General features: G+C 41.8%; 2 protein-coding genes across 4 annotated transcripts in view; one reads left to right on the top strand and one right to left on the bottom strand.

Annotated features, from left to right (window-relative positions):
* Positions 1–1,247: 1,247 nt before the first annotated feature.
* Positions 1,248–2,567, bottom strand: zgc:153311 (uncharacterized protein LOC751666 homolog). Its single transcript, XM_017697934.2, has one exon. It carries the CDS (start codon positions 2,335–2,337, stop codon positions 1,669–1,671), a length of 669 nt encoding a protein of 222 aa, XP_017553423.1. The 5' UTR covers positions 2,338–2,567; the 3' UTR covers positions 1,248–1,668.
* Positions 2,568–6,503: 3,936 nt separating this feature from the next.
* The window catches only part of wwc3 (WWC family member 3), a 62,417-nt gene continuing 43,676 nt past the window's right edge, over positions 6,504–25,244 (top strand). For all 3 annotated transcript variants that reach the window (XM_037535110.1, XM_017698158.2, XM_017698157.2), the window contains exon 1: positions 6,504–6,912. In XM_037535110.1, coding sequence (XP_037391007.1) covers positions 6,767–6,912 — 146 coding nt within the window. In that variant the 5' untranslated portion in view covers positions 6,504–6,766. The remainder of the gene's footprint in view (positions 6,913–25,244) is intronic.

The raw sequence follows: 25,244 nt of genomic DNA, 5'->3' as shown, positions 1-25,244 counted from the left end.
GCAGAACATGCTACTCGTTAGGGCCTTCATTAAGAACAGCTTAACCCACACGCTGATGGAGAGGCCATCAGACACAATTAGACTCAAGCTGGTCCTTTAACTTCTTCAAAATCCTGTCCACAGCTATTCAGTCCGTTTCTTACACTAACAGATTAACAAGTGACTTGAGAGCGACCTCAACTGAAATGTGAATTTGTTGTGTTGTGCTCATGAGTTAGTGTCAGGTACTTGACATGCTTTTTCCTCCCAGTCGCTTAATAACATGTGCTCTTTATTTATGTACGTGACGTGAAGTGGTTTCTCCAAGTGCAAGGAATGAACGTGTAGTGTGGCTGACATTTAAGATCATTTAGTTCAGTTTTTATATATATATATATATATATATATATATATATATATATATATATATATATATATATATTACTGCTGTCAGAACAAAACCTGAAATCAGTTTTTCAGTTTTTGATGTCATTTCAAAATGCCTGTTGCCCTTTTACATTTTGTGTACATTTCACCATGAACTGACCAAATCAAATGGCCCAAAATTACTTGGCAAAAATTCTGGTTCCATTGATTTCCATAAAAGAAAAGTATGTTTGGTCCTTCTCCTGTAAAGTTGTCATTCTGAAAATATGAAGATACAAGCAGCAATATTTATATAAGTATATACCAACCTACACTATATATGGTGTATAATGGAGAAATATACCAACTGCTGCACTGCCACCATCAGATAAACAATACTTAAAGCTTTGAGAGAGAGGAGAACCTCAAGCTCCACTCTTGCTTCAGATCTGAAAAAATCCACAGGTGTTTCTGTCCGTCCTTCCACTGTGAGAAGACAACTCAACACTATGAGTCAGGATGTCAGAAAGCCATTACTGAGAAAATAGAATGGACAAAAAAAGGAAAAAGCACAATAACTAGGCGTTTCAGAGTCCAGATCTCAATATCATTGAATGTGTTTAGAATTACTGGGGCATAAAACCCCCAAATGTACAGATATATGTACACAAATCTCTCTCTCTCTCTCTCTCTCTCTCTCTCTCTCTCACACACACACACACACACACACACACATTTTATTAGGTACATTAGGTAGCTGTTGCCAGTATAGGATCTATCGTATGGTGATCCTTTTCCATTGAGGAATGGAATGGGCAATGAGCAATAATTGTAGGTACAAAGGAGATTTACATTTTATCATTTTATCATTCTTTTTATCATTCAAAGAAATAATGCGCACATTTATATCAAAAATTCTTTTAATGTAAAATATTATTTACATCCCTAAATACACATTTAAATAGTACATTGATGTGAAGCATAGACATATAGATAGCAAAGAAAACTGCCTTTGGCTAGGAAAAAGTATGCACATGAATATCAGCACTGCAGAAGAGAACAAATTAGTGGTGCTGACATACCACATACTGGTAGGTTTAATCAAACAATTTACCTGTTGCACTGTAGTGGCCAATGAAAAGAGCAGTGTGAGTGCAGCTGATTTCCAGGGAACAGGGAATTATGGAGGAAAGTTCATCTTTCAGCTATAAACTCTTAAGAATAATATTTTCAGAAAACAGTTTAAAAAAATTTTTAGCACATTTTTGTCCCATTGTTCAATGTCCCAGTGGTACAGCTGTGGGAGTGCTCGTTGAAAGTCCATTAAACATACTCTGTGCGCTTTCCTGAAGGTCCTGGGGCATTCGGGTACTCATTCTGGCGCCGGTGGTACACCAGACGTGGCTCTGCATAGCCCAACCCTGAGCAGGAGGCGAAGAACAGGATCGCTGCAACCACATGGAGGAACCCTGCAGCCCAGCCCACAAACATTGCATCTCCGAACTCAAAGCGAGGCACCACCTCCGGCAATGAGTGGTCGAAGAACTTCTTCACTATATCATGGGCCATGAAGGAGACGGGGATGAGTCCCACAATGCCAGCTATTAAGAACAGGATCCCTGCTGTGATCTTCATCCCACGCTTCACCCGCCAGCCCTCCTCCCACTGACAGCTCTTCACTTGCTTCAGTCCAGGGATGGCAATGATGATGCCCAACAGGGCCAAAGCGTCCGACAGACACATGAGGATGCGGGCAAGCATGATGTCATGAGAGAGGCCCAGCAGGCTGTCGTACTCACGGCACTCCGTGGCCCCCCCCTCCTGCACCACACAGGTCTCCCACAGGCCCACCTCGTAGCTCTCTGCAGACAGCAGCTCGGTGGACAGGCTTTTCCACGATGGCATTATTGTGGCGGCCAGAGAGCAGAACCAGGCCCCAACGCCAACTATTAATCCAAGCACCTCCAGAAGACTGGAGCAGGGGTTAGACATGTTCAACTGCCCAAATGTCACCTCAAGAAACCAGAGAGAGAAGGAGAAGGAGAGGTAGAGTGAACAAGAGAGAGAGGCAGGAAGAGATAGAGAGGGAGAGATAGAGAGAAAGAGACAGAGAGAGAAGGAGAGAGGCAACAAGGCCCCGGAACAGCAACGGCGTCTTTGGAACCTAACAGTAGCCGTCCACTGCAGCTAACTTTACAGTCCGTTAGTCTCCACTCAATGAAGCCCACATCATCTCACCTCGAGAGCTAGAACAGAAGGAGGAGGAGGAGGAGGAGGAGGAGGAGAGAGGGAGTGAGCAAGACAGGGCACTCTGACAATAGCCCTGCCCTCTAGGCTTCATCCCAGTGAGAGAGACGAGAGGAAAAAACATACGCAGGCCCTGCCCCGCTCGTCCCAGACAGGCCACCACACGGGATGCCATAAAAGCGTAGACAGGATGCAATTAAAAGTGTTGATTGTTGTGGTTTTTAGGAGAAAGTGGCTGCTTTCAGCATTTCATTTCAGTTTGTTTGCAGCTCTCTTTCTGGTAAGTTTTGTCACCATGCTGGAGGAGATGGTGAGAAAGCTTATCATGCGAAAAACATGCTGGGCTGCCAGGAGCGGAGTGTAGGAGATAAGCTCCTGTGAATGTCTGGCAGGGCGTCCCGTGCACAAGAGGATGGCTAAGTGTACAAAGACCATCATGCCGGGGTTCATATTTTACCTTGACACCTTCACAGCCACCACAGAGACTTATATATATATGTGTGTGTGTGTGTGTGTGTGTGTGTGTGTGTGTGTGTGTGTGTGTGCATATATATATATATATATATATATATATATATATATATATATATATATATATATGTAAAGATTACATACAAATTATTCGTGTATTATTGCTGCCAAAATTTTTGTTTTAATTATAAATATAGTTGTAATACACACATTCACTTTGCACAGCATTCAGGTTGAATTATTTCAAGTGGAAGGTTCAGGGATGAACTGTGACTTACTGTTCCTGGACAGGCGAACCAGACAAGACTTTATAACCCTCTCTCAGAAAGAGTTGCAGAATGACCTGAAAGCAGCAGGAACAACAGTTACATGCTAAACAATAGGTAATGAACTGCATTGCAATTGTCTCCATTTCTACACCCCCTGCAAAACCCCTCAACAACAAAGAAAGCACAAAGATCCAAAATTAGCACATGGGCATTTAACCTTTAGCTCAACATATTATGATCCCAAGAAGACCACGCTGTGCAGTGCAGAGGTGGGAGCATCATGATATAGAGCGATGTACCGAGAGGTATTAAAGGAGAATTAAATCCCATCCGAAAGCAGCGAAGACAGACATTTAAACAAGACAACGTCCCGAAACATGCAGTTAAAATAGGGGAGGTGAAGGTTCTTGGATAGCTCAGCCAATCTCCTGAACATATCAGTGTCTGAATATTTGTTTCCCCTCACTATATGTCCTGTAGCTCAGATGGTGTAGAAATGTGAACATCACACACGCAGCTCTGTTTGTAGTCATCATTAGTTATTACTGGGTAACTACTCAGTAATGCAGTTAGAATTTGCTACAGATATTGTGTTGCCTTATTTATTTATTTATTTATTTATTTTGTCGATGAAGTAATCTAGCCTGCTGTAGTGGAGTTGACCTCTTCTTTCACAGGCAATTGTCTCGCGCATGGGGTCCACACTGTTATCTTTACCAGCCATACTTAGTTGTGCCTAGCAGAAGCATCTCTCTGAGTACCATGTGGGGCCTGAAGGGTCTGACTAGCCAGCAGGGGCAGACCAGGGGCAGAGTACTCCAGAGGCGGAGGTAGCACTGTGGGATCCTATAGGGGAAATCTGATATATGGCAATATACAGATTTGAAATATGTGTGTAAGCATATGTGGATTTCCCTTACATCCAAGGTATATTTGTCACATATGGACATATTTCCACCGTCAATAAAACAACTTTTTTTTTAATAACAAAAAATAACATTTTTGTTATTTTACAACCCCATTTCCAAAAAAGTTGGGTCACTGTGTAAAGCCTGATATTTCATTGAAAATAGTACAACTTATTAGAGGTTGAAACTGAGAAAGTTTATTGTTTTTTGAAAAAATATTTGAATTTTACATTATTTTGAATTTGATTCCAACAACACGTTGCAAAAAAAGTTGGGATGGGCGCAACAAAAGGCTGGTACAGTTGTGTAATGCTAACAAAACACCTGGCAGGTTGATTGGCAACTGGTCAGTAACATCACTGGGTATAAAAAGGGCTCCCAGAGAGGCTGAGTCTTTCAGAAGTAAAGATGAGGAGGGGATCACCACTGTTCCACAAGACTGCTCGGGCAAACAGTGCAGCAATTCAAGAGCAACTTATCTCAGAAAGTGTACATTAAGTGGTTAGATATATACTGCAGGATTGTGTTATGATAGTTCTGTGATAAAGCTGAAAATGTATTTAATCCATTTATTTTAATGCATCCATGGTGAAGTGGACATTTAGGGCTTTGTAAGACAAAATAGTCCCCAAAGAAAATGTTTTTTTTTCCAGATTTATGACTGGATTCCTATCACCGCCACTGTGAATAAATCATTCTGTAAGTTTCTCTACCATTAAACATTTCACACCAATACATCTCAGGGACTGAATTATTCAGAAATCTGGAAAAACTGGTGAAATTCCCATTTAAAGGTGACATTTCCTTTTCCAACCATGCCTCTCGAGCCTTGTGACACAGTTTCCAGTAAGAGCTCACATCAGTATTTCCCGAATCCTGGTTTGTAGTCTACTTGTGTGACACAATTTGAACAATTGGTTGAGGTCCAGATGTTTTTGCTCTTCAGTTAATCATGTGACTCAGATAAGGCAAAGACATGTAGGGCAGGTGGACCACAGAAAAAGACATCATTACAGGATCAGTGGGACCATACTGTCCAAACATACCAAACATCACTTCACTGAACGGTATTTTAACTCATGAAAAAACACTTTTTCGTTTTTCATTTGACGATTTATACAGGTAAAGAGCTCTTACTGGTATCTCAAATCAAGCTTCCTTGCCTGTTTAGTGCTATATTTACACTCTGATGATAATTCGATCATTTTTCTGCTGAAATCTCACGTCCTCGGTTGATGTTTTGTGCAGCCACAAGAGGGCGCTCTGTCTCTACAGAATTATCGCACACCTCTGTGCTAAACTGTTGGGCTATAAACAAAGATCGTTCAGGTCGAGATGTTTTAGTGTAAAGCTCTACAGGCTGTATGTTAAAGTAATGTGATATTTTACTCAGACATGCGGTTCACCCATGGCAGGCATATGGAATTATTCTCTTGTTGACTTGAAAATAAGTACTTTTCAAACAACGTGATGGTTATTGTTTAAGCTACCCTACCCGGAAAATGGTGTTAAAACCTCAGCAGTGTTTTTGGTTTTGTGCATCTCTAATCATTTGGCTGTGTATGAAAGTTACTGAGTTACTGTTGAGTGGCGCTGAAACGCCAATTTAAAGCTCCATCTGTGAAGTGGCAAAATCCTACTAACCCATTGGTCAGACGGGACTCATTTAAATACAGCGTCATGTATATATGGGCGGGGATTATGCAAATTACCCCTGCTCGAAGATGGCCAGTGTGGAAGAGCGATGGAAAATTCGATTCAGTCTACAGAACCGATTCCTGAGAACTGTCCGTTAAATTAACGACCGATCGACCGATTCAACGATTCGTGGCACAGTGATTAGTCAAATCAACGTTACTGTCATTTCCTCCAAATACAGCGGCTTTCGATGCAGCTGTGCAACGATACGTATCTGCAACTTTATTCTCACTTCATGCGCACAACGACATTAGAAGGTGTGTGATTTGGCGAGTTAGTGTTAGCTGGTGCTCGCTACTTCTACACACAAATCACAGCCATAACGGAAAGAGAGCCATCGGCAGTGGACAGAGAGCAAAAGAAAGAGAGCGGATCGTTTTCCGTGGTGTGATGCTGCGAGGCTAAACTGTGAAAGGTGGTTATTCGAATTAAAACACCTGTAATTTGCGTCAAAGCTTATGATCTGTGCGAGACACGTCGACGCTGCAGAAGGTTCGGCTCAGTTGGACCTGTGAATCGGTTCATCCGATTTGTTGAAAAGATCCAGCCCAAAGGAGCCGATTCGTTGAAGAGTCGGTGCATCCCCAGTGTGGAATGAAACATGGCGGGAGAGGCGAACATGGAGGAGCAAACTTTTAGGAAAGTGGATGCGGGAGTTTAACGCCGTTCGGTCCCCGAGTTGTGGCGGCTCACTTGTTTTTCTAACTGCGTTTCCGAGAGCTGATGGGAGTTAAGCGTTTGGTAATGCAGTAAAGGGAAAAGTCGAGGTTTTTCGTGCGGAGAACAGGCCGGGAGGGGTGGGGAGAGGGCGCAGGCGAGCCGTGCGCTATGCCGTGGGAGAGCGGCGCTAAGCGGAGAGAAAGCTCGGAGCTACCGCTGCCCGCGGGCTGGGAGGAGGCGAGGGACTACGACGGCAGGGTGTTTTACATCGACCACAACACTCGGCAGACCTCGTGGATCGACCCGAGAGACAGGTAAGCCCGGTAGACCCATCACACCGCGGACGGTCTCCGTCCTTACGGGCCGAGTTTGGACCATCCTCCGGGGTTGGCAGCCTGGTGCATCCGCCAGGAGTTTGTCTGGAGGGCGGGGGCTGAGTTTTAAACGATGAACAGAAAGTAGAGAAGACGTGGAAAACTCGTTGAGTGTCTGTTTGCCGGAGTTTGCGGAATATACGGAGCGTTAATGGTGATAAACAGATCCGCTCTGCTCCGCCCGGCTCGTGTCCGCGCGCTGCTGCGTGGACTGACTTGCGATGGGCACCAGTGGCTTTGTGGTTCCGCGGAGCCCGAGTGAGAAGTCGGATTTGCCCTGATTGGGAAATGAAAATTAAAGCAGAGCACGGCGTTTAAACGTAACTCATGTTTAAATGACTCATTTCTGACTCATATTCTCTGTGAGCTGTAGAGGAGGTGGAGAAACCTCTAACCTCCACCGAAGATGGATGGTGCATCTCCTCTGCCTCCACTGTCACTGTAAACCCCAGGGTGACTTCATGCCCTGCGCCTGCAGAATCAGCACTAGAGAAAAGTGAAGTGACCGTCTCACGAGAGGCTTGTTGTTACAGGATCCCTCAGTATGAACTCTTGGTCACCCACCCAGCCAGTGTGACCATTTAATCTGCTGTCCATGTGGCATCGTTAACGGTCAAAGGACTTCATGATGATAGCAGGGAAGACCGTCAGTGACATCTTTGAATGAAGGTTTAACCCCTGAGGAGAGGCTTGACAGTAGAGCCGACGGTACTGATCAATATTATGATAAATGATCCCATAATATGTCAGGATAGTTCTCAGCATCGGTGCTTTAAAGGCCACTGACCAAATGAGTGTTCGTGCACAAGGAGAGCCTAATCAGTCCTGTTTGGTTGGATTTGGAGTAGCACAGAGAGTAAAATGTTGAGTTCAGTGTTTGAGTTCGGTGTTTTTAAACTGTGGGCTTATTAATCTGTTCTAATTTATCAGATGTTAAGTAAATATCGTGACATCATGATTTGACACTTTGCCGTATCGCCCACCTCTATGTGACAGTCTGCTAAACTTGCATGTGTTCCTTAGTTGTGAGCGATGTGGACTAAAAGCCTGATGTAAGGAATCCGTATTCGTTGTCAAACACGTACGTTTTGACAGGTTCTCTAAGAATCACAAACGGATCACATGTAGCACCTCCCTACTGTCACTTCTTAAACATTAAGCGGAAGTGTTGGTAGTGAATAACATGCGTGGGTAATGTAGACACACAGGTCGCCGTGTCTCTTTTAGTTGGTACTAAAACTGAGGCCATACTGATTTCCTCTCCTGCTACTGCCAGAAAGCTCAGTAGCCTTGCTTTCTCTATACCAGGGTTTGTTGTCTCCTCCTCTGCTCAGGTTCGAAATCTGGGTGTAATTTTTGACACAACACTGTCGTTCGAACCCCACATAAAAAATGTCTGCAAAACAGCCTTTTTTCATTTAAAGAACATTTCCAGAATTCGCCCATTTCTGTCCTCTGCTGCTGCTGAGATCATTACTCATGCATTCGTGACCTCTAGATTAGACTATTGTAATGCAGTGTTGCATGGTCTCCCTACCCGGCTTTTAAACAGACTGCAGTATGTGCAAAACTCTGCTGCTAGGGTGTTGACCCATAAAAGATCTTGGGAACATATTACACCAGTATTGAGGGATCTCCACTGGCTTCCAGTCCAGTTTAGAGTACAGTATAAAATACTGGTAACTGTTTTTAAATCTCTCCATGATCTTGCCCCCACTTATTTGGGTAATCTACTTCAGATGTATGTTCCAACTCGCACTTTACGCTCCTCTTACTCTCATCTCCTAATTGTGCCTTCTACAAAATTCCGTACTCTAGGTGATAGAGCGTTTGGTGTTGCTGGCCCAAAACTCTGGAATGGGCTTCCACTACAGCTCCGTACATCATCATCTCTATCATGTTTTAAAGCCGGTCTTAAAACCTATCTCTTCCAGCTAGCATTTGAGTGAGAATTTCTCTCGAACTTCTATTTATTTTAGTTAAGTCTTTTATTATTGTTTTATTTTTATTGTTGTTATTTTATATATTTTTTTTTTCTTAGTTTATTTTATATATTGTTATAAATCTTAATGTATTATCTGTTTTACTTTTTTTGTATTGTACAGTGTCCTTGGGTCTCTTGAAAGGCGCTTTATAAAATAAAAGTATTATTATTATTATTATTATTATTGGTGCTGCTGTACTAATCTGTGTTTGGAAAGGGAGTCTGTGATGGTACTGTCTTTACATTTCAGTGGGCTGGAGTGGCAAGACGGCTCCTTACGCATCACCTGAGCTTCTTTACGAGTCTGTCAAAAGTGCATTTTATCCCTCAGTGTTCATCTAGGAAATTCACTGACGTGGAGGCTTTACTTTGCTTGACTGGTCCACAATGTGTGTAGCACTCTCCTGACTTGCTTGTTACAGAGGAGCGCTGATGACATCTCCAAATTACTTATAAATGGTATAATTTTTACCATCATGATTGCAGTATCCCCCAAGGAACTGGGTGAACATGCCCATCTTATTTCCTAAAACAGATTAACAAAATTATCCAAACTGAATTTTCCCGTCTTTGGACACCATTGTCATAAAATTAACCCCCCCTTTTTTTTTCTCTCTCTCTCTTTTTGAAAAAAAAAATATGGCCACATAATGTAAACAGAGTGCAAATGAAAGAGAGAATTGAAGTGGAGCTCCCAGAGTTCCATGTGCAAATATGCGAGGAATGCTAGCTGGGCCACTGGGAAAGCACTGTGGATGGGCTTTGTGAGGTCTGTATTTTCACCAGCAGAGAAACGGGCTAAAACCAGGCGTTCAGCCGGTCCTCAGTGAGACACGAGTTCACTAGAAGCCCTAGCATGAATTGAATAGAGGGGATTTGCAGCCACTGGGAAAGTTGTAACACTTTTCATCGTGATTGTTGTATAGCTTATCATTTTCCCAAACAATTTATGTGTGGCTGAGTACCTCAAAGAGAGCCGCGTCTTTGTAGTGCTGGCCAGTTTCTGGGATCTACTCTGAGCATTTGAGTCTGTGCTGCCAGTGTGCCTTTATATATTCCTTCAGTTCTCGTCTTTGTTTCTGTATTATACAATGCAGATGGCTATCTGTGCATAGTTTCCTTATATCCCACTAGCTGTTTTCTTTTCAGAGGTTCAGTGGCTCTATTTAAATAAACACAATGGTCTGGTTTCTCAGACCCAGATTAAATCTAAACCTGGTCTAAATGGGATTTAACACCCTTGGTGCAATATAACTCAAAACTAGCCTTAACCCACGTCTGAAAAACTAGCTGAAGGGGAAGACTGCTTGCTGTTGGGCCGTTCATGTCTACAGATGTTAAATATTGTAAATAGTCCATATGCTTGCTAATAATTTGTCAAGATGTTAATACAAAACGAGGAAAATTCTGACCCCTCTGGTCCCTCAGTGCCTCTTAGCTACCAGTTGTTTGACTTTGGCTTGTGAATTGAAGACCATCTAAACTATCCCAGTTTCCAGCTGAGGGTGGTTGAGTGAATTAGGGAGGCTGGTGTTCATTTGCCATGCTGGTTAATTACACGTGGTAAATACAACGGAGAAGCACACACAGAGCTTGTGAAAAGGGATTAACCTAATGGTTTTCCAGTACTGATGTGTTTTTATTATATTTTATTTATTTTTGACTGCTCTTTAACCGTCATAGGCGAGGCTTTACACGTTTCTGGGTTTTTTTTAATGCATTTTTTTGACATAAAAATTGCAGTCATTGGTGGTCAATAGTGACCACCATCAGTTATTAGAGATCTAGAGATGAACTTGTGCCTTCAGGCTTACAGAGGACCTGGTTTCCCTCCCCACATTCTCCTCTTATCTGCTTACAGAACTCATAGCAGACCCGATTCATCTCAGGATGACTGACTGGCAGAAAAATGCAGAGGACTAATCAACAGCCCAAGTAAACTTCAGTAGTTGGGCTGTATGATATTGACCTAAAATGCGATGTTCAAAAAGTCTGTCGGATGCCACGACGTGCTACGTCAAATATGTATGTGTAATCTAACAAACCTCCAGTGCCTGTATGATAAACTGCTAATTAAGCTAAAATCCAATACATGTTCATGCATTTTCTTTCCTTCTGCAGTGAGTTCAATGTAGTGTACGTTGTTAACATGCCAACACATACAATTCACTCCCTAATCCAAAACAACCCATTTTGAATTTTTTGAGTTTTGTCCCGAAAGCCAATTATTTTACGTATATCTGCCTGTACAGCAGTTTAACTCATCAGGCTACAGATATCAATCTTAAAGACACCGTAACAAAAACAGCCTGTTTAATTCTAAAGGATAAAGTTTGGAAGTGATCATGTAAAACTAGTCATGTTTTTGATGCGTAAAAGCACACAAATGTAAGGCCTGGTGGGAAAAAAAGTAGTAAAAATGTGGGACATGGGCCGTTAAAAGCTTGTTTGATGGATTACAGAACCATAAACGAGTCAAAGTGAAACATCAGAAAGCTGATAGCAACCCTGAAACACCATAAAGAAGAGCAAGTTATAACTTGGGGCTGAGCCCTATGACAACATTTATTATCATCATCATGATAAATTACATCGCCATGTGTAAAATAAGCTTTTCTTAGCCTATGGTGGATATCACCAGAACTTTAAAACACTTTCCAATGTTTGTTTACAAATATATAAGCAGACATAAATAGTCCTGGTTAATTAAATTTACTGCAGCACAGTGTGTGAAATGAGTGATACAAATCATGTTGACAGTGTATTTAAATGTGGCTCTGTGACATCGGTTACAGCTTACCAGATGTCAGAAAAATCGTTTATCCTGAAAACTTGTTGTATTGTGATATTGCTTTTTTTGCCATATTTGCTCTGTAAAGACTCCAAAGGAACCCTGTTTGTCTGAGAATCTCATATTTCCATCAGTGTCATGAAAGCAGTCATAGAGTGTAGGGTTTGTGTTTAGGAGGGGCTTTAAACTCTAGGCCGCTGTGTAACTCACCTACCCGAAACATATGTTTTGGTGTTTACTGTGGCCCTGCATTACGAAGGAGTGCAGTCAGAAAGTCATGGATGTGTCATGTCTGGTAGGCGCAGTAAGTGGGACGCAGGATGTGTCACAGTTTGGCTGAGATGTCTAACTGTCTTAACTAGGGACAAACTGGAAAATGTCTGCAGTTTTAGGAATGCTAAAGGTCATTTTGAACATTAATGTGGTAGGCAGCCTAAAGTGCGTTGAAATAAAGTGGAAGAGTGAATGAATAAAAACTGAGGTTTGTCATTACACAATGAGAGTAAATTGAATGCCATACAGGTGTAGGTCTCATATGAGTCCTTGGCCATCTGCAAGTTGAAGCTGACTTTTAAAGAAGTCTAGTGTATTTTGAGGCTTGCTTGTAAGCTACTTACAACCACATTATCGTTAATGTAATTGTATATTGATATAATTTGTATTGTACATTTTTAGGTAATTACCAGGTGATTTGTGCTTTGAACTACACTGTGCCATTGTTTTTCTGGAAATGCTGATGCTCTGCTTGGAAGGTGCTGTCAGTAGCCTTGTAGACCAGGACCTGTTTTATGAAACAAGTAGTAAATGTTTTATACTTTTATACTCTTTATATATGTAGCATCATTTGTGTTTTTCATTTATATTTTCATTTGTTTTTGTTATGTGACAAAGTGCATGCAAATGAGGGGGCGGAGTAGAAAATCCAGGATTGACTGACTATAGCTGGGCGAAATGGCAAAAATGTAATCCCAATACTTCAAGAGGTTTTCACCGTACACCGTTACAGCGTTTACTTTTTGTAACAGCTGATAAGTTCTACAATCAAAACTATGATTCTAATCACTTGTATTCAACGTGTCCCATTGTGTTGCAGTATATCTCATTAAACACGACTGATGATGCTCTCTTTGTGGTCAGATAAGCAGTTGTGTGTTTAAGTACCAACAATATCAACAATAAGCTTAGAAATGCATATTGTGGTGATCACAGTAGCGACTGTCATATTGTCCTATTGCCTGCTCTTAAGCCTGATGTTAGCTGGCTAGGACAGAAATCTCAGACATCTGGTTTACAACAGCGTTGGCACATTGTCTCAGACTTTCTCTTTGTTTATGGCTCTGCCAAAGCATATGTTAGCGGTAGTTGTGTGCCAGAAGACACGAGCTTTTGGGTTTTGCTGGGAAGGTGACAACTTGTAGTGAAAACTGTGATTTGACTGTGAATTCACTGCGCAGTCTTTTGGGGAAGATGTGGAGTTGTTGTGTGAAGTGGGGCTGTCCTCCAGCAGGCTGGCTCTCATCTCGCTCTCTCTCTTTCTCTGCGCTCTCGCACTCGCACACACACATATGGTTGCATGCTTAGGTGAAGCTGCAGTTTATGGTTGCTGGAGGTCCTTGCCCACAGTTCTGTCTGATTCTTCTGGGTTTGTGCATAGGTAGAGCGTTTTTGACCTAACCAGCATGGTCAAAACCAACATTAGAGACTGGTCAGGGGCTTCACACTGGTTTATTGGCATGTGATTTTCTGCAGACATTGGATTTCCAAACAGTACATTTTATAGGAGAAGGAAAATCCTCAACATCTTAACCTGTTTTTTTTTTTTTTTTTTTTTTAACCCAGTTCCCACCCACCCCTCCTGATTTAGTCTTTGGAAATTCCTGCTAGTTAGGTCTTCCCATCACCCAGTATCACCAAGCTGGGGAGGGTAAAGATTAGCGTGTGGTTCTAAGTCATGTGAAGCACCACTGCAACGTTTTAAACTGCTGCTGATGCACACTTGGAGGAGAACACTAGCAGCTCTGTCAGCTAACAGATGTCTGTGTTGTCTAGCATTGTGCTGCGTGGGGGAGGTAAGATGGCTGTTGGTTAGATGGGATTGAACTCGCAGTGATGGGGTCAGTGCTTAGATTGTTGCGCCACTTAATAATCTAAAGACTGTCTCATTAAAAAAAACTTTTTATAATCATTACTATTCAGAGTCGCTGTAGGCTCATTCAGCATGAATTATCAAACAAGGGAAAGATAGTGGAGTCACGCTGCTTAAAGCTGTGCAAGATTTGTTGAAATGTAAAGAAATAAAGTGCTGTGCGTGCACTGCTGCGGGTTATCCTTTAAAGCCTGAAATAGTGTCAGGCTAGAGTTTTAAGTTTAAGTTTCCAAATCGCAAAATCGTACAAAGTATAGCTCTCAAAAGTGGAGTTTTTAATGGCAGGAGTGATGGCTTTTTTATAATTGGCAAGGTGGAATTTTACTACAGTTTATTGCAGATTGTAGTTTATTACAGTGTTTAATAATTCATATAAGCCAGAAATGCAGACTGAAACACCATGAGCTGTGTAGGTGGCATATGCTAATTTTAAGACAATATATTCAACTGATTGATGCCTTTTGAAGTCGCTCTTGTTACAGGAAGTGTACTGCAGCTGTGTGAGGCAGTGGACGCCCTGTGCCTCTGTGTGGTGCGTGTCCGAGGGCCTCCTCAGGTAGCTCCTCTGTCCTGCTCTAGCTGAGTTTCTGTGGGGAGTCTTTTGTGCCTGTGGAATGAGCACAATGTCAGGCATGCCTACACTACCGCCTGAGGGACTGTGCCTGCCTGCGGCCCCAGACAAAGCTGCCCAACGGAGGCAGCGTTTCCCACGTGTCTCCCCCTCCCTCCCCTTCCCTTTTCCCCCAGGCCCCTGCAGCCCTCCTTTATTCTTTATTAGCTCTGTTATGCAACGGCTGTGGCCAGGCCTGCCGCTTGGCAAAGGGAAGCCTTTATACGTGGTCACAAAGCACACCAAATTCAATTATTCTGGAAAGTAGGAGCTGTGTTGCCAGCACCAAAAGGTTATTCACATGAGCTCAACCCCCTCTCTGCTATTTTGCTTCTCTTGGTGTTTTCATTATGCTTTTTTTTTGGGTGGGGGGGAGTGGGGGTCTTTTTGTTTTCTTTCTATCAGGGTTGGCGAACATGTCATTGTTTCATGTATTGTCAATTGTTTGTTTGTTTGTTTGAGGTTCTGCGTCCTGGTGAGGCATCAGGTTGTTGTAAGAGAACAACAGGCCTTAGTGATGTTGTCACGTAAGAAATAATAATAATAATACTAATAATAATAATACAATTTTATTTGATAAGCACCTTTCAAGACACCCAACAACACTACAAAAATAACAGATAGAAATGAATTTAAAAAGAAATAAAAAAAATAGCATAGAAATATGTAAAGGCAATACACATCATTTACTGGCTCACCCAAAGGTGGGGTTTAAGACTAGCTTTGAACATAGTCAGGGTCGAACATGCATGCAACTCAGAGGGGAGACTGTTTCACAGCTTGGGGCCAGCAACACTGAATGCCCTGCCCTGTTACCAACAGTGCGCAGCTTTGAGGGAGGAACTTTGAGCAAATGTGAATCGGAGATGCGAAGGGTGCGAGCCGGAGAGTATAACTGAAGCGGGCTACCAAGGTAGGAGGGGGCAAGGCCAGGCAAAGATTTAAACCAGCACAAGCAATTTGTATCGAACGCGATGCTGAACTGGGAGCCAATGAAGCTGTTTCAGAGTTGGACTGGTGTGCTCCCAGGATCTTGTGTAGGGTAAAACCTTAGCAGCAGAATTTTGCACATGCTGCAGCCTATTAACCCGAGCAGGGAGTCCATGTAGCACAGCATTGAAGTAGTCACTTCTAGATGTTGCAAAAGCATGGATAACAGTCTCAGCAGCAGGAAAAGAGAGAAAAGGGCAGATCCTAGCCATGATCTTCAGATGGAAAAAGGCTGCCTTACAAATGTTCTTGATATGGGGCTCAAAAGACAGAGTGGAGGCAAAAATCACTCCCAAATTTCTGATCTGGGTCAAAGAAGACAATGTAACCAGGAATGGAGACAGCAGTGTTGCTTATCCTTTTAACTGGAGCTGGAGAGGCAATTAATATGGTCTCTGACTTATTACTATTCAAGTTCTCAGTCATCCATGTCCTAACGTCTGCTATATAGAGAGAGAGATCTGCACACCGTCCACGAAACAATGAAACTGCAATCCATATCGCCTGATGTCACCAAGGGGCAGCATGTACATGCACCACATGACGGAGCACGAGTCAGATCTGTTACCTCCAATAGAGACAAACTGCTGCCTGTCTTCTAGATATGACTGAAACCAGGCAAATGCAGTACCAGATATGCCAATCAAGATTTGAAGCCAATGTAGTAGTAGGCTATGGCATGCCATATCAAAAGTGGCAATAAGGTCTAATAGAGCAAGCAAATTCAACAAACCCTTATCAGGTGATATTAAGAGATCATTCACCACCCTAACAAGTGCAGTTTCAGTGCTGTGATTCTTTCTAAAAGCAGACTGGAAAACTTCAAACAGGTCATTGGATTCAATATGATCTATTAACTGGACTGGTACCATTCGTTGATTAGATATTGTCTATAGATAATGCCTGTAATTTGCTAAATTCTCAGGGTCTAAACCAGTCTTCTTGAGAAGCAGCGTAATGGCAGCCAATTTCAAACGGGCTGGGACAAAACCTGAACTGAGTGATGCATTGATGACCTGAGTAATGAGGGGACAAATTCAAGCATGAAATCCCACCATTTATATATCCTCTTCAAAATCAAGTCAAAGTTGACCTTTTTTACTCGGTTAGTTCGTATGGCCAGTCACATTAAGCATGATTCATCACACACCAGTTAATGGAGAAAATTCTTGTTTTCCTGTAAACTTAAATCAGAGTAAAATGACTTTGGTCACCATCTTCTGAGTTTTGACTGTCACTGAGCATGTGGTGAAAAATATCAGCCCATGTCATGTTTCACCTCCCACTTCCCCACATATCACTCCGATGCGCTGGTTTTATTGAAATATCAGTGCTTTCTGTGGGTCAGAAAGGTTGGCACAGGGACAGTGTGACCGGGGTGGGGGGAGGGATGGGTACAACTGAAAAAATTGCAGACAGTTGTTGTACATAGGTTTTTTTAGTTACTGTTTAGTGATGGTGTAGCTGGCAGGATTGGTTGGGGCATTTTACTCTTGGGGGGCTCCTGCTCCTCTTGCCCGAACGCTTTCCTCTCTTTGCCTCCTCTCTTCTCTCTCCGCATCTGCCCCTCCCTGAGCTCTATCATCCATCCTCAATCCATCTTTTCACTCTGTCTGTAGAGGTACAAAAGCGTTTAATTGTATAAATTAATATAGGCTAGTGAATTTTCAGTGATGGTTACAGAAACCACGATTTGAATTTTGATGATTAGTTGGAATTTTTATTTTTATTTATTTTTTTGCCATGGCTGCAAAGATTTTGGTGTGGCATGCCTCGGGGTGCTTTATGCACCTGCAGTAACCTACTTTATTTTTTTTGGAGCTGAACGTAAAAATGTAGAAATTGGGACTAAAAAACAGATCTAGCAGTCCAGTGTCACAGACATTTAGCCTTTTCATAATGCAATAAAAATATCATCTATCATCAGTTTGGATTATTGGTCACAGTTGAGCTTTGGTTTTATATTTTATCTGCTGATACCCGAATTGATTACAAGACTTATTTATTTGTGACCACAGTCACTTATAATGTGACTTTGTGGGGATAAAGCAAACACATACCAGGCTCAGTGCAGAAATGTAACTCCAGTAACCTGGCCTTTTAATGTGACGTCTGACCGGCTGCTTGTGACATGCAGAGCGCACAAACATATCACACCTGAAAAGGCCTGACTTTGTTTTTTAACGTTGGTTTATAACAGTGCTTTTGCCTGGTAATGAGAAGTCAAGCTGGCAGTGATCGATCCTAATTAGACATGATAATGTTTAATATTTATCTTCTTTAAGAAAACTTTAGTTCTTGGCTGCATGAGATTGGATGCACTCATTCACTGTCCTCAGAAAGGCTCGTAGTTGTCACCATCCTGGGCTGCTCAGAAGCGTAGCAGTAAATGCTGACAGTGCTGATCGACCAGAGGCTGAGCTTTGATGCATGATTAAAAAATACTTACATTTTTATATTGTCACTGGTGAAAATTTGTATAAATTATACTATAAGTGCAACCTGTTGAATGCTTTGCTGTGGGTTGAATGATTTGCCTTTTGTGGTTGATTTTCAGGAAACACATTGATTAATTTTAAAGTTTTGCAGTGATTTTCTAGATTGCAACAACTGTCACCCAAAGAGAAATGGCTTTTAGAGATGCTCCAGTGAAACTCTTCTGTAAAGAAGGTGTAAACAAAAAAGTGTGTTTAGTATTGATGATGACAAATTTCAGATGATGCAGCCCAGTCGGTGTTGGATTGAGTAGAAATCCCTCAGTCACAATCATTAACAAAGTATGCGCCACTTGATTCACAAAATTGTTAGGGTTAGGCATGGGATTAATGCCAGTTTTAGCCTTAGGACCAGGGTTAGGTTGAGGTTAAGCTTAAATTAAATTAAATTAAATTTAATAACTAATTAGTAGAATTTAAGTTAAGTGCATCTACAGAGCTTTTGCAGTGGGTGTTCCAAATAAAGTGTTCCCTGGAATTTTAGCTGATGATTCATTTTGATTTATTTATATTAATGCTATATAAATCATTTTAAATTACGTTTTAATTTCTTGTACACCACTGTTGAAGCACACGTGTTGTCAGAATGGCTGATTTGCTATGTTTCTTTCTCGCTTTCCATACTTGGTAGCTCCCAACTGCTGGTGGACGCAGCTCAGGCTCAAATAAGTGAACATTACTCATCACTGTCCTCGATAGATGCTGCAGCACCAGTGTCAAGTTAGAACTTTTCTTGTTTTTCTGTTTTCTTTCATGCACTTGTACGGCTGAAAGCGGTAGATGAAGTCATCCAGTTGTCATTCTGTTTGTTGTAATGTGAACGTTTGATTCTGAACACTAACCACTGTGGAAAATAGTTGTGGTGGGCTTAAATAGCTGCGATCGGCTCAGTCGATTATGAGATAATTGTGACAGTTACTTGGATGTTGTGCCTTTACGACTGAATTTAAGTCCTAAGACCCGTCTCAGTTCGGCCTCCTTGCCGTTCTTTGTGACTTTTTGACTCTCAGGGAAGAATGTGGCACTTTTTCAGCAGTGAGTATATAAATTCAGAAAAGACTATTGGATTTTTTTATTTATTTATTATGAGACAAGGCATTGTGTGTGTGTGTGTGTGTGTGTGTGTGTGTGTGTGTGTGTGTGTGTGTGTGTGTGTGTGTGTGTGTGTTTTTTACTTTATTTTATTTTAATTATCATCAACGTTCACTTCACATAATTCAGAAAGAGGAATGGTGAACCGAGCACTGGAATGGTTGCCATTGCACAGCCTGTCGCTTAGTGAATAGCATGTTGCTCATTTTTACTCACAGGCATTTGCCCCCTGCTCAGGCCTTATTTATGCAGGGTGCGCTCAGCCGCTTACAGGTTATGCAGATCATGCCAGGAATGTTAGCTGAGCAGGATCTGCCAAACTTGTCATGGCTACTTGCTCTGGAATCTTCACACCTGAGTGTCTGAGGAAAAAGAGCGTGTTGGGAATCTAACATGAAACCAGTTAAGCATTCAATGTGTCTCAGACATCATGAGAGCATGTTTACAGTTTGATCTGAAGGCATTTACCGTGCAAATCTACTCTTATTAACCTGCGCAAGTATTTCCCTTCAAGGATCACGTCATCACGGACTTTTCTACGAGGCCTGGGCAGAAATACTTTGCCCACATTTGCGGTTTTCTGCACCGAAGAACAGAAATGTGCAAAATCTTTTCGATTACTATTTTTAAAATTACTTTTCACTGTGCTTTATCACTGCTGTATGTCGTTCTTTTTGTTTTTCTGCTGTCTAGACAATAGTTGTTGGCAATGCTGAGCAATTAAATACCCCTCAGGGAAAAATAGGGTTTATTTAATTGAATTTTCCATTCTTAGTCATCTGTGGCTTACGAAGATGAAAGTTAGCATGAGGGACGGTTTCTCATGCAATGGCAGACGGCATCTAAATGTGTCTGGAGACAGAGATTCTGTAGTCACAGAGTAGTGGGCTACTTATAGTAGACCTATTTCTATAAGATGCAGGGCATAATGGAAGGAGGGGATGTCCACACCGTGCTGTCTGAAATGCTCAGCTGCCTGCTCGCTTATTCTGAAACACGGCAGCAGGCTCTTCAGTGGCCGAATACATAAATGACATTCCTCCTAAACTTGTAATCTCATGTCTTCTTTTAACCCAGGACTGGAATTTTAAGATTGACACTTGTGGACGCTCCTTCCGTCCGTGTCGGTGTTATCCGGCCCTCTGAGGCATCAGAGTTAGCAAGGAGGGTGTTTGGTTATTTGCGGTTCATATTAGGGTTAAAAATGGGCCATATAGCATTTTCTGCTGCAGTTCCATGGCCATGTATGACTTGGTCTAAACTCGGGGACACTGAGCATTTGTTGTTTTTAGTGTCGTGTTATTCAGTGCATGGCGTTCCCGAGGTCAGTCTTAGACTTTTTCAAGCCTAGTGCGGGAGTTGTTAATATTTGAGTATGACAAAGATGTTAATGCCTGGCTTGATGGCAAACTGAATCCTTTTTTTAAATCAGTAATGAACAAGCCTGGGACAGGTGGATGATGTGAAATATGAAACAGGATAGAACGCTGTGAATTGGCTTGAACAAATGGACATAGGAGGATAAAGTACAGTGCATTGTTTTATGAGAACACGAAGCACGTATGAAGTGTCCCTCTGTGGTAACGATTGAAGTATTTCAGATGCACAGTATTATGCAGACGCCTGAGACCACCCTTCATTTTTCAGCTTTTAGTTTGTTGACCCTTTGCAACTATTACAATCTCCATTGTTTTCCACAGAATTGCTTTGCTTTCGAAAAAAATTGGCAGGGTTATTCTTCCACACCTCCAAGTTCAGTCTGAGAAGTTGTTCGCATTTTCAGCATCTCATGATGCAAATAATCCCAAACACATTCAAAGATGTTGAGGTCTAGACTCTGGTCAGTTCATTGCTCTGGGAACACCAGCAGTTTCTTTATTTGATTTGCATTTTTTTTTCTTCTACCGTTTCCTTTTCTCAGTAACAGCTTCTTGATATCTACACATCCTTTCAGACTCCTAGCACTGAGTTGTCTTCTCACAGTGGAAGGATAGACAGAAACACAGAGTGCAGCTTGATCTCTCTCTCTCTCTCTCTCTCTCTCTCTCTCTTTCTTTCTTTCTTTCTTTCTTTCTTTCTTTCTTTCTTTCTTTCTTTCTTTCTTTCTTTCTTTCTTTCTTTCTTTCTTTCTTTCTTTCTCTCTCTCTCTCTTTCTCTCTCTTTCTCTCTTTTTCTCTCTTTCTCTTTCTCTTTCTCTTTCTCTTTCTCTTTCTCTCTCTCTCTCTCTCTCTCTCTCTTTCTTTCTTTCTTTCTTTCTTTCTTTCTTTCTTTCTTTCTTTCTCTTTCTCTCTTTTTCTCTCTTTCTCTTTTTCTCTCTTTTTCTCTCTTTCTCTCTCTTTCTCTCTTTTTCTCTCTCTCTTTCTCTTTCTCTCTCTCTTTCTCTTTCTCTCTCTCTCTCTCTCTCTCTCTCTCTCTCTCTCTCTCTCTCTCTCTCTCTCTCTCTCTCTCTCTCTCTTTCTCTCTCTCTGATGAAAGCTGAATTGTGAGGAATTGCATTTTTCAATAAGTTAGTTCAGTTAGAAATTGCATATACTGCAATTTATGGCATTCATTTCAATTTATAGCACAGAGACGTCCACGATTTTTTTTTGTGTAGCTCTTCTATCTGCGTTCTGTGCTCTGAATCAGCTGAGATAAAGCCAGTCCCTGCTGTTCTCCGCCACCCATTCCGTGCAGTGGCCCGTAAGAGCCTCTTTGCAGCTGTGTGTCCTGTGTCAGGTTTGGCTCTGTTGCTAATGAGCGTGGGTGACAAGTTACTTTAACAATACAATTACATCAGTGGCAAAAAAGCACCACTTAAAGTTCCACACAAGCGAGGCCACCCTTAACCATGGCGGCATGTTGTCTAAATGTAGGCAGTGGATAAATTAAACCAATAAAAGTTTCCTCATAAAGTTATACAGAGCTGATCAACCCGCATAAAAGGCAGCGCCTACAGCAACGGCGTTTGAGTTTATTAGTCTCTTATAAACATGTGGCTGCCAAATCCAAAGCTCTGCTACTGGACTTTGCACAATCGGGCAAGAAAAACAGAGCAAGGAGTACCAGAAGCATTAAAGAGAGTCCCTCTTGGCTACTGTAATTAAGTTTATTTGGGAATATTTTTAGGGAAACACATTCATGACGAGGAATGCAGAGGCTGTTGTTTGGGAGCATCTTAATTTGCGGGCGGAATGTTAGTCCAGGCCTTTGTTGTTGAAGATGGCCGAAGCTGGAGGAGCGACGGGGTGGATGTCCAGATGAGGCCTGGACTCTCGGACCAGGCTCCGGTTACACATGCCTTTCCCACCAGGGAAAAGTGAAGCAGTCCGGATGGAAATATCCACTGGGAACCATTGGCGAGAGAGTGCTGATTATAATCGGATTAGCAAATGTCTCATGCTAAATATGTTGTTAATGCTATTTTTGTTTTTAATTTTGGCTTTCACACTCCAAATATTTCCCACTCCCTGGAGAAGAAAGATTCCTCAGAATTTGTGCATCTCTCTTTCTCTCTCTCTCTCTCTCTCTCTCTCTCTCTCTCTCTCTCTCTCTCTCTCTCTCTCTCTCTCTCTCTCTCTCTCTCTCTCTGTGTCTCTGTTTCTTTCTTTCTTTCTTTTTCTTTCTCTAGCCCTCCCTCTCTGAAGAGAAAACAATCCCAAGATGTGGACCATGTGAAAACCCACTCGCTGAATTTTTCAGCCATCCAGAATAAGAGGGGAGAGCTTGGTCATAGCATTGGCCTGTAAAATAGTTGAACTTTTACCGAGCATCTTTCTGAAGGAATTCCTTTATTTGTGCTGCCCTACTTCTGTTGCCTTTAACCCATCACTTCTTTGACAAAGTTTAGCCGCTTGTTTAGCAGTTACTTATCCCCTCTCCCTTGCTTTCCTTCTGGAATAGTCTTTCAGAAATTCCCAAGTCTTAAAATAACCCTCGAGCCCATAACCCTTTTTCTTTCTGATGTTGGTGGGTTTGGGGAGTCAGCACGCTGAACGCTCTGAGAGCTCTCCTTCTGGCAGCGCTGGTTTCCTCTCTGGAAGAAAGGCGTGGTATGGGAAGATTAGCTCTCTCTCAGAGCTCACAGGGTCTCTCAGGAACTGAAAGAAAACATTGGAGCAACTCACAAGTGACTGCTACTACTTATTCCAGAATGAACTTTGTTCACAGTGAAGAGTTTTTCAGCTCCCATGTAGGCCAAGTGCTATGGTTATATAATTGGTATGTGCTCCAGTAGTGACCAGTAACGGATCCAGGTCGTGATGAAAATGTCGGCCTGCATATTTTCTTGCTTAGTCTTACGATACGCTGGCTTTTGTGCTGCCTCTGCAACTAGAAGGCGTTAGTATGTTTCATGGCTTGTATTGACCCTCACAGACGGTCGCTGCTATTTATCACATCGTAAATAGGACTAAATGGAGCTTACACATGGCTGTGTGGATGCAGAGCCTGTTTGGATTCCAGCGCGCTGTTCACTGTTGTTTTTGAAAACTCTGTAGAAAGAGGAAACTGACCCGAGGTTCCTGGTGAGAATGTGGGGTGGTCCTGTTTCCTGTCAGAGCTTCACGTCTCCCATTATGTCCAAGCTCATAGTTTGTGTGAGAAGCTGAACTGGGCGGGCCGGGCCGGCCCTGTGTGTCGTGTCTCTTTGGGAATTTTCTCTAAATTCCCCAAAAGAGGGGAAAGAATACTTGAACATGTGCATTTGTGTAACGTGATGTACTTTTATTGTATTTTGTTATACTGTGAACGAATAGAGCGGTCACTGTCAATTATCTACTGTGATTTTTCTTGATTAATAGAGTAATGTAATTTAATGACTTAAAAATAGTGCACTTGGTTTAAAAAATGATAATCATGCTGTTCATCATGCTGCTTAACAGTAACAGAGGCCAGTAAAATATTTAAAATATGCAGTATAGTGAAAATTGCCGACTAATCACTGCTGATCATTGACTACAATTTAACTTCGTATTTAAATTTAATATTGTGTAGCTTTTAATTGGTCATATTTAAGGCAGGTAGGTCGGAGTCATTTTTTGAGATTGAATCCACTGAAAAATTTCAAATGGCTTTTTTATGTAAGACTGAGAACACAGGAAGACAGATATAAAAAAGGCTTAATTGAGTAATAGCTCCTATAAAGTAATCATTTTGAGCTCATTATTGGCTTTGCCACCCCTTCTGGCACAAATGGAAGCTGTCCTAGGTATACAGAATATATGCTAATATGCTATGCTATGCTTTTAAGTAAGTCCTTAAATAAAAGAAATATATTTAGCAAAAATTGCCACATTTTAAAAAAATTGCTTATAATCCTTGCGCTTTTTAAAAAAATAATCAATTTTAATCAAGTAATCTTGACAGCCTTAGCGTAAGTGGGTATCCTACCAGGTGTGATGGTGTGTTGTGTGTTTTTTTTTTTTTTTTTTTTTTTTTTTTTTTTTTTTTTTTTTTTTTTGTTTCTGAACAGTTTTTTTTCTTATTTAGCTCCACACAGATTATAATATGAATTGTTTCAGAAGTTATATCCCTGTTTCCCCAGGTTTTAACTGTTTGACTATACGCTGCCTGAAGCCTGCTTGGTCTTTCTTGGGCAGTTGTAAACAGAAGGTTAGAAATTTATTCCGCTCTTTTGTGGTAGTCTAGAAGTTTAACCAGCCTGAAGCCCCTTTTTCTCTCTTTTAGGGGCAGTTGTGTCCAGCTGGGTTACTGGGTCGTGCATGAGGCCCAGTTCTATGAGAGCAGTTAACTTTGGAGCTAATTGTCTGTACAGATATTTGATTGTAGTGTTCCACACTCAGCTTGTGTTAGTGATTAAAGAGAGCTGTGGGTAAGCGGTAGTTAAAGCCTGCCCTGTGATGCGACTTGGCCAGGGCTGCTGTCACAAGGCTACACAACAAAACAAATATTCAGAGCAAACCATTTCTTCACCGTTGGGATCTGAACGACCTGCAGGGAGCTCAGAAATACTTTGTTCTATAGCTCTTCGTTGGACTGCTCTTGCCAGTGTTGCCCCTGTTTTGTCGTCTTTCCTCATCTAGTTTGTGATGCAATCCAAAGTTTCTCTGGAAGCAGAAGTTCAATCCCCATGCCCCTCTGATACAAGCTCCCAGCAGGCCTTATGTAATTGTGGGTAAAGCTCTTCCTCGGAGGGAGCTCTGTGCTATAACTGATGCCTCACA

Source organism: Pygocentrus nattereri, chromosome 26 (genome assembly GCF_015220715.1).
Source record: "Pygocentrus nattereri isolate fPygNat1 chromosome 26, fPygNat1.pri, whole genome shotgun sequence".
Classification (NCBI taxonomy): Eukaryota; Metazoa; Chordata; class Actinopteri; order Characiformes; family Serrasalmidae; genus Pygocentrus; species Pygocentrus nattereri.
The sequence above is the reverse complement of the archived record's forward strand: the minus strand, read 5'-3'. Positions and strand labels throughout refer to the sequence as shown.

What these genes read in the sequence shown, in the direction of transcription:
- zgc:153311 (XM_017697934.2), bottom strand. Translation starts at nt 2,337, where the DNA reads ATGTCTAACCCCTGCTCCAGTCTTCTGGAGGTGCTTGGATTAATAGTT.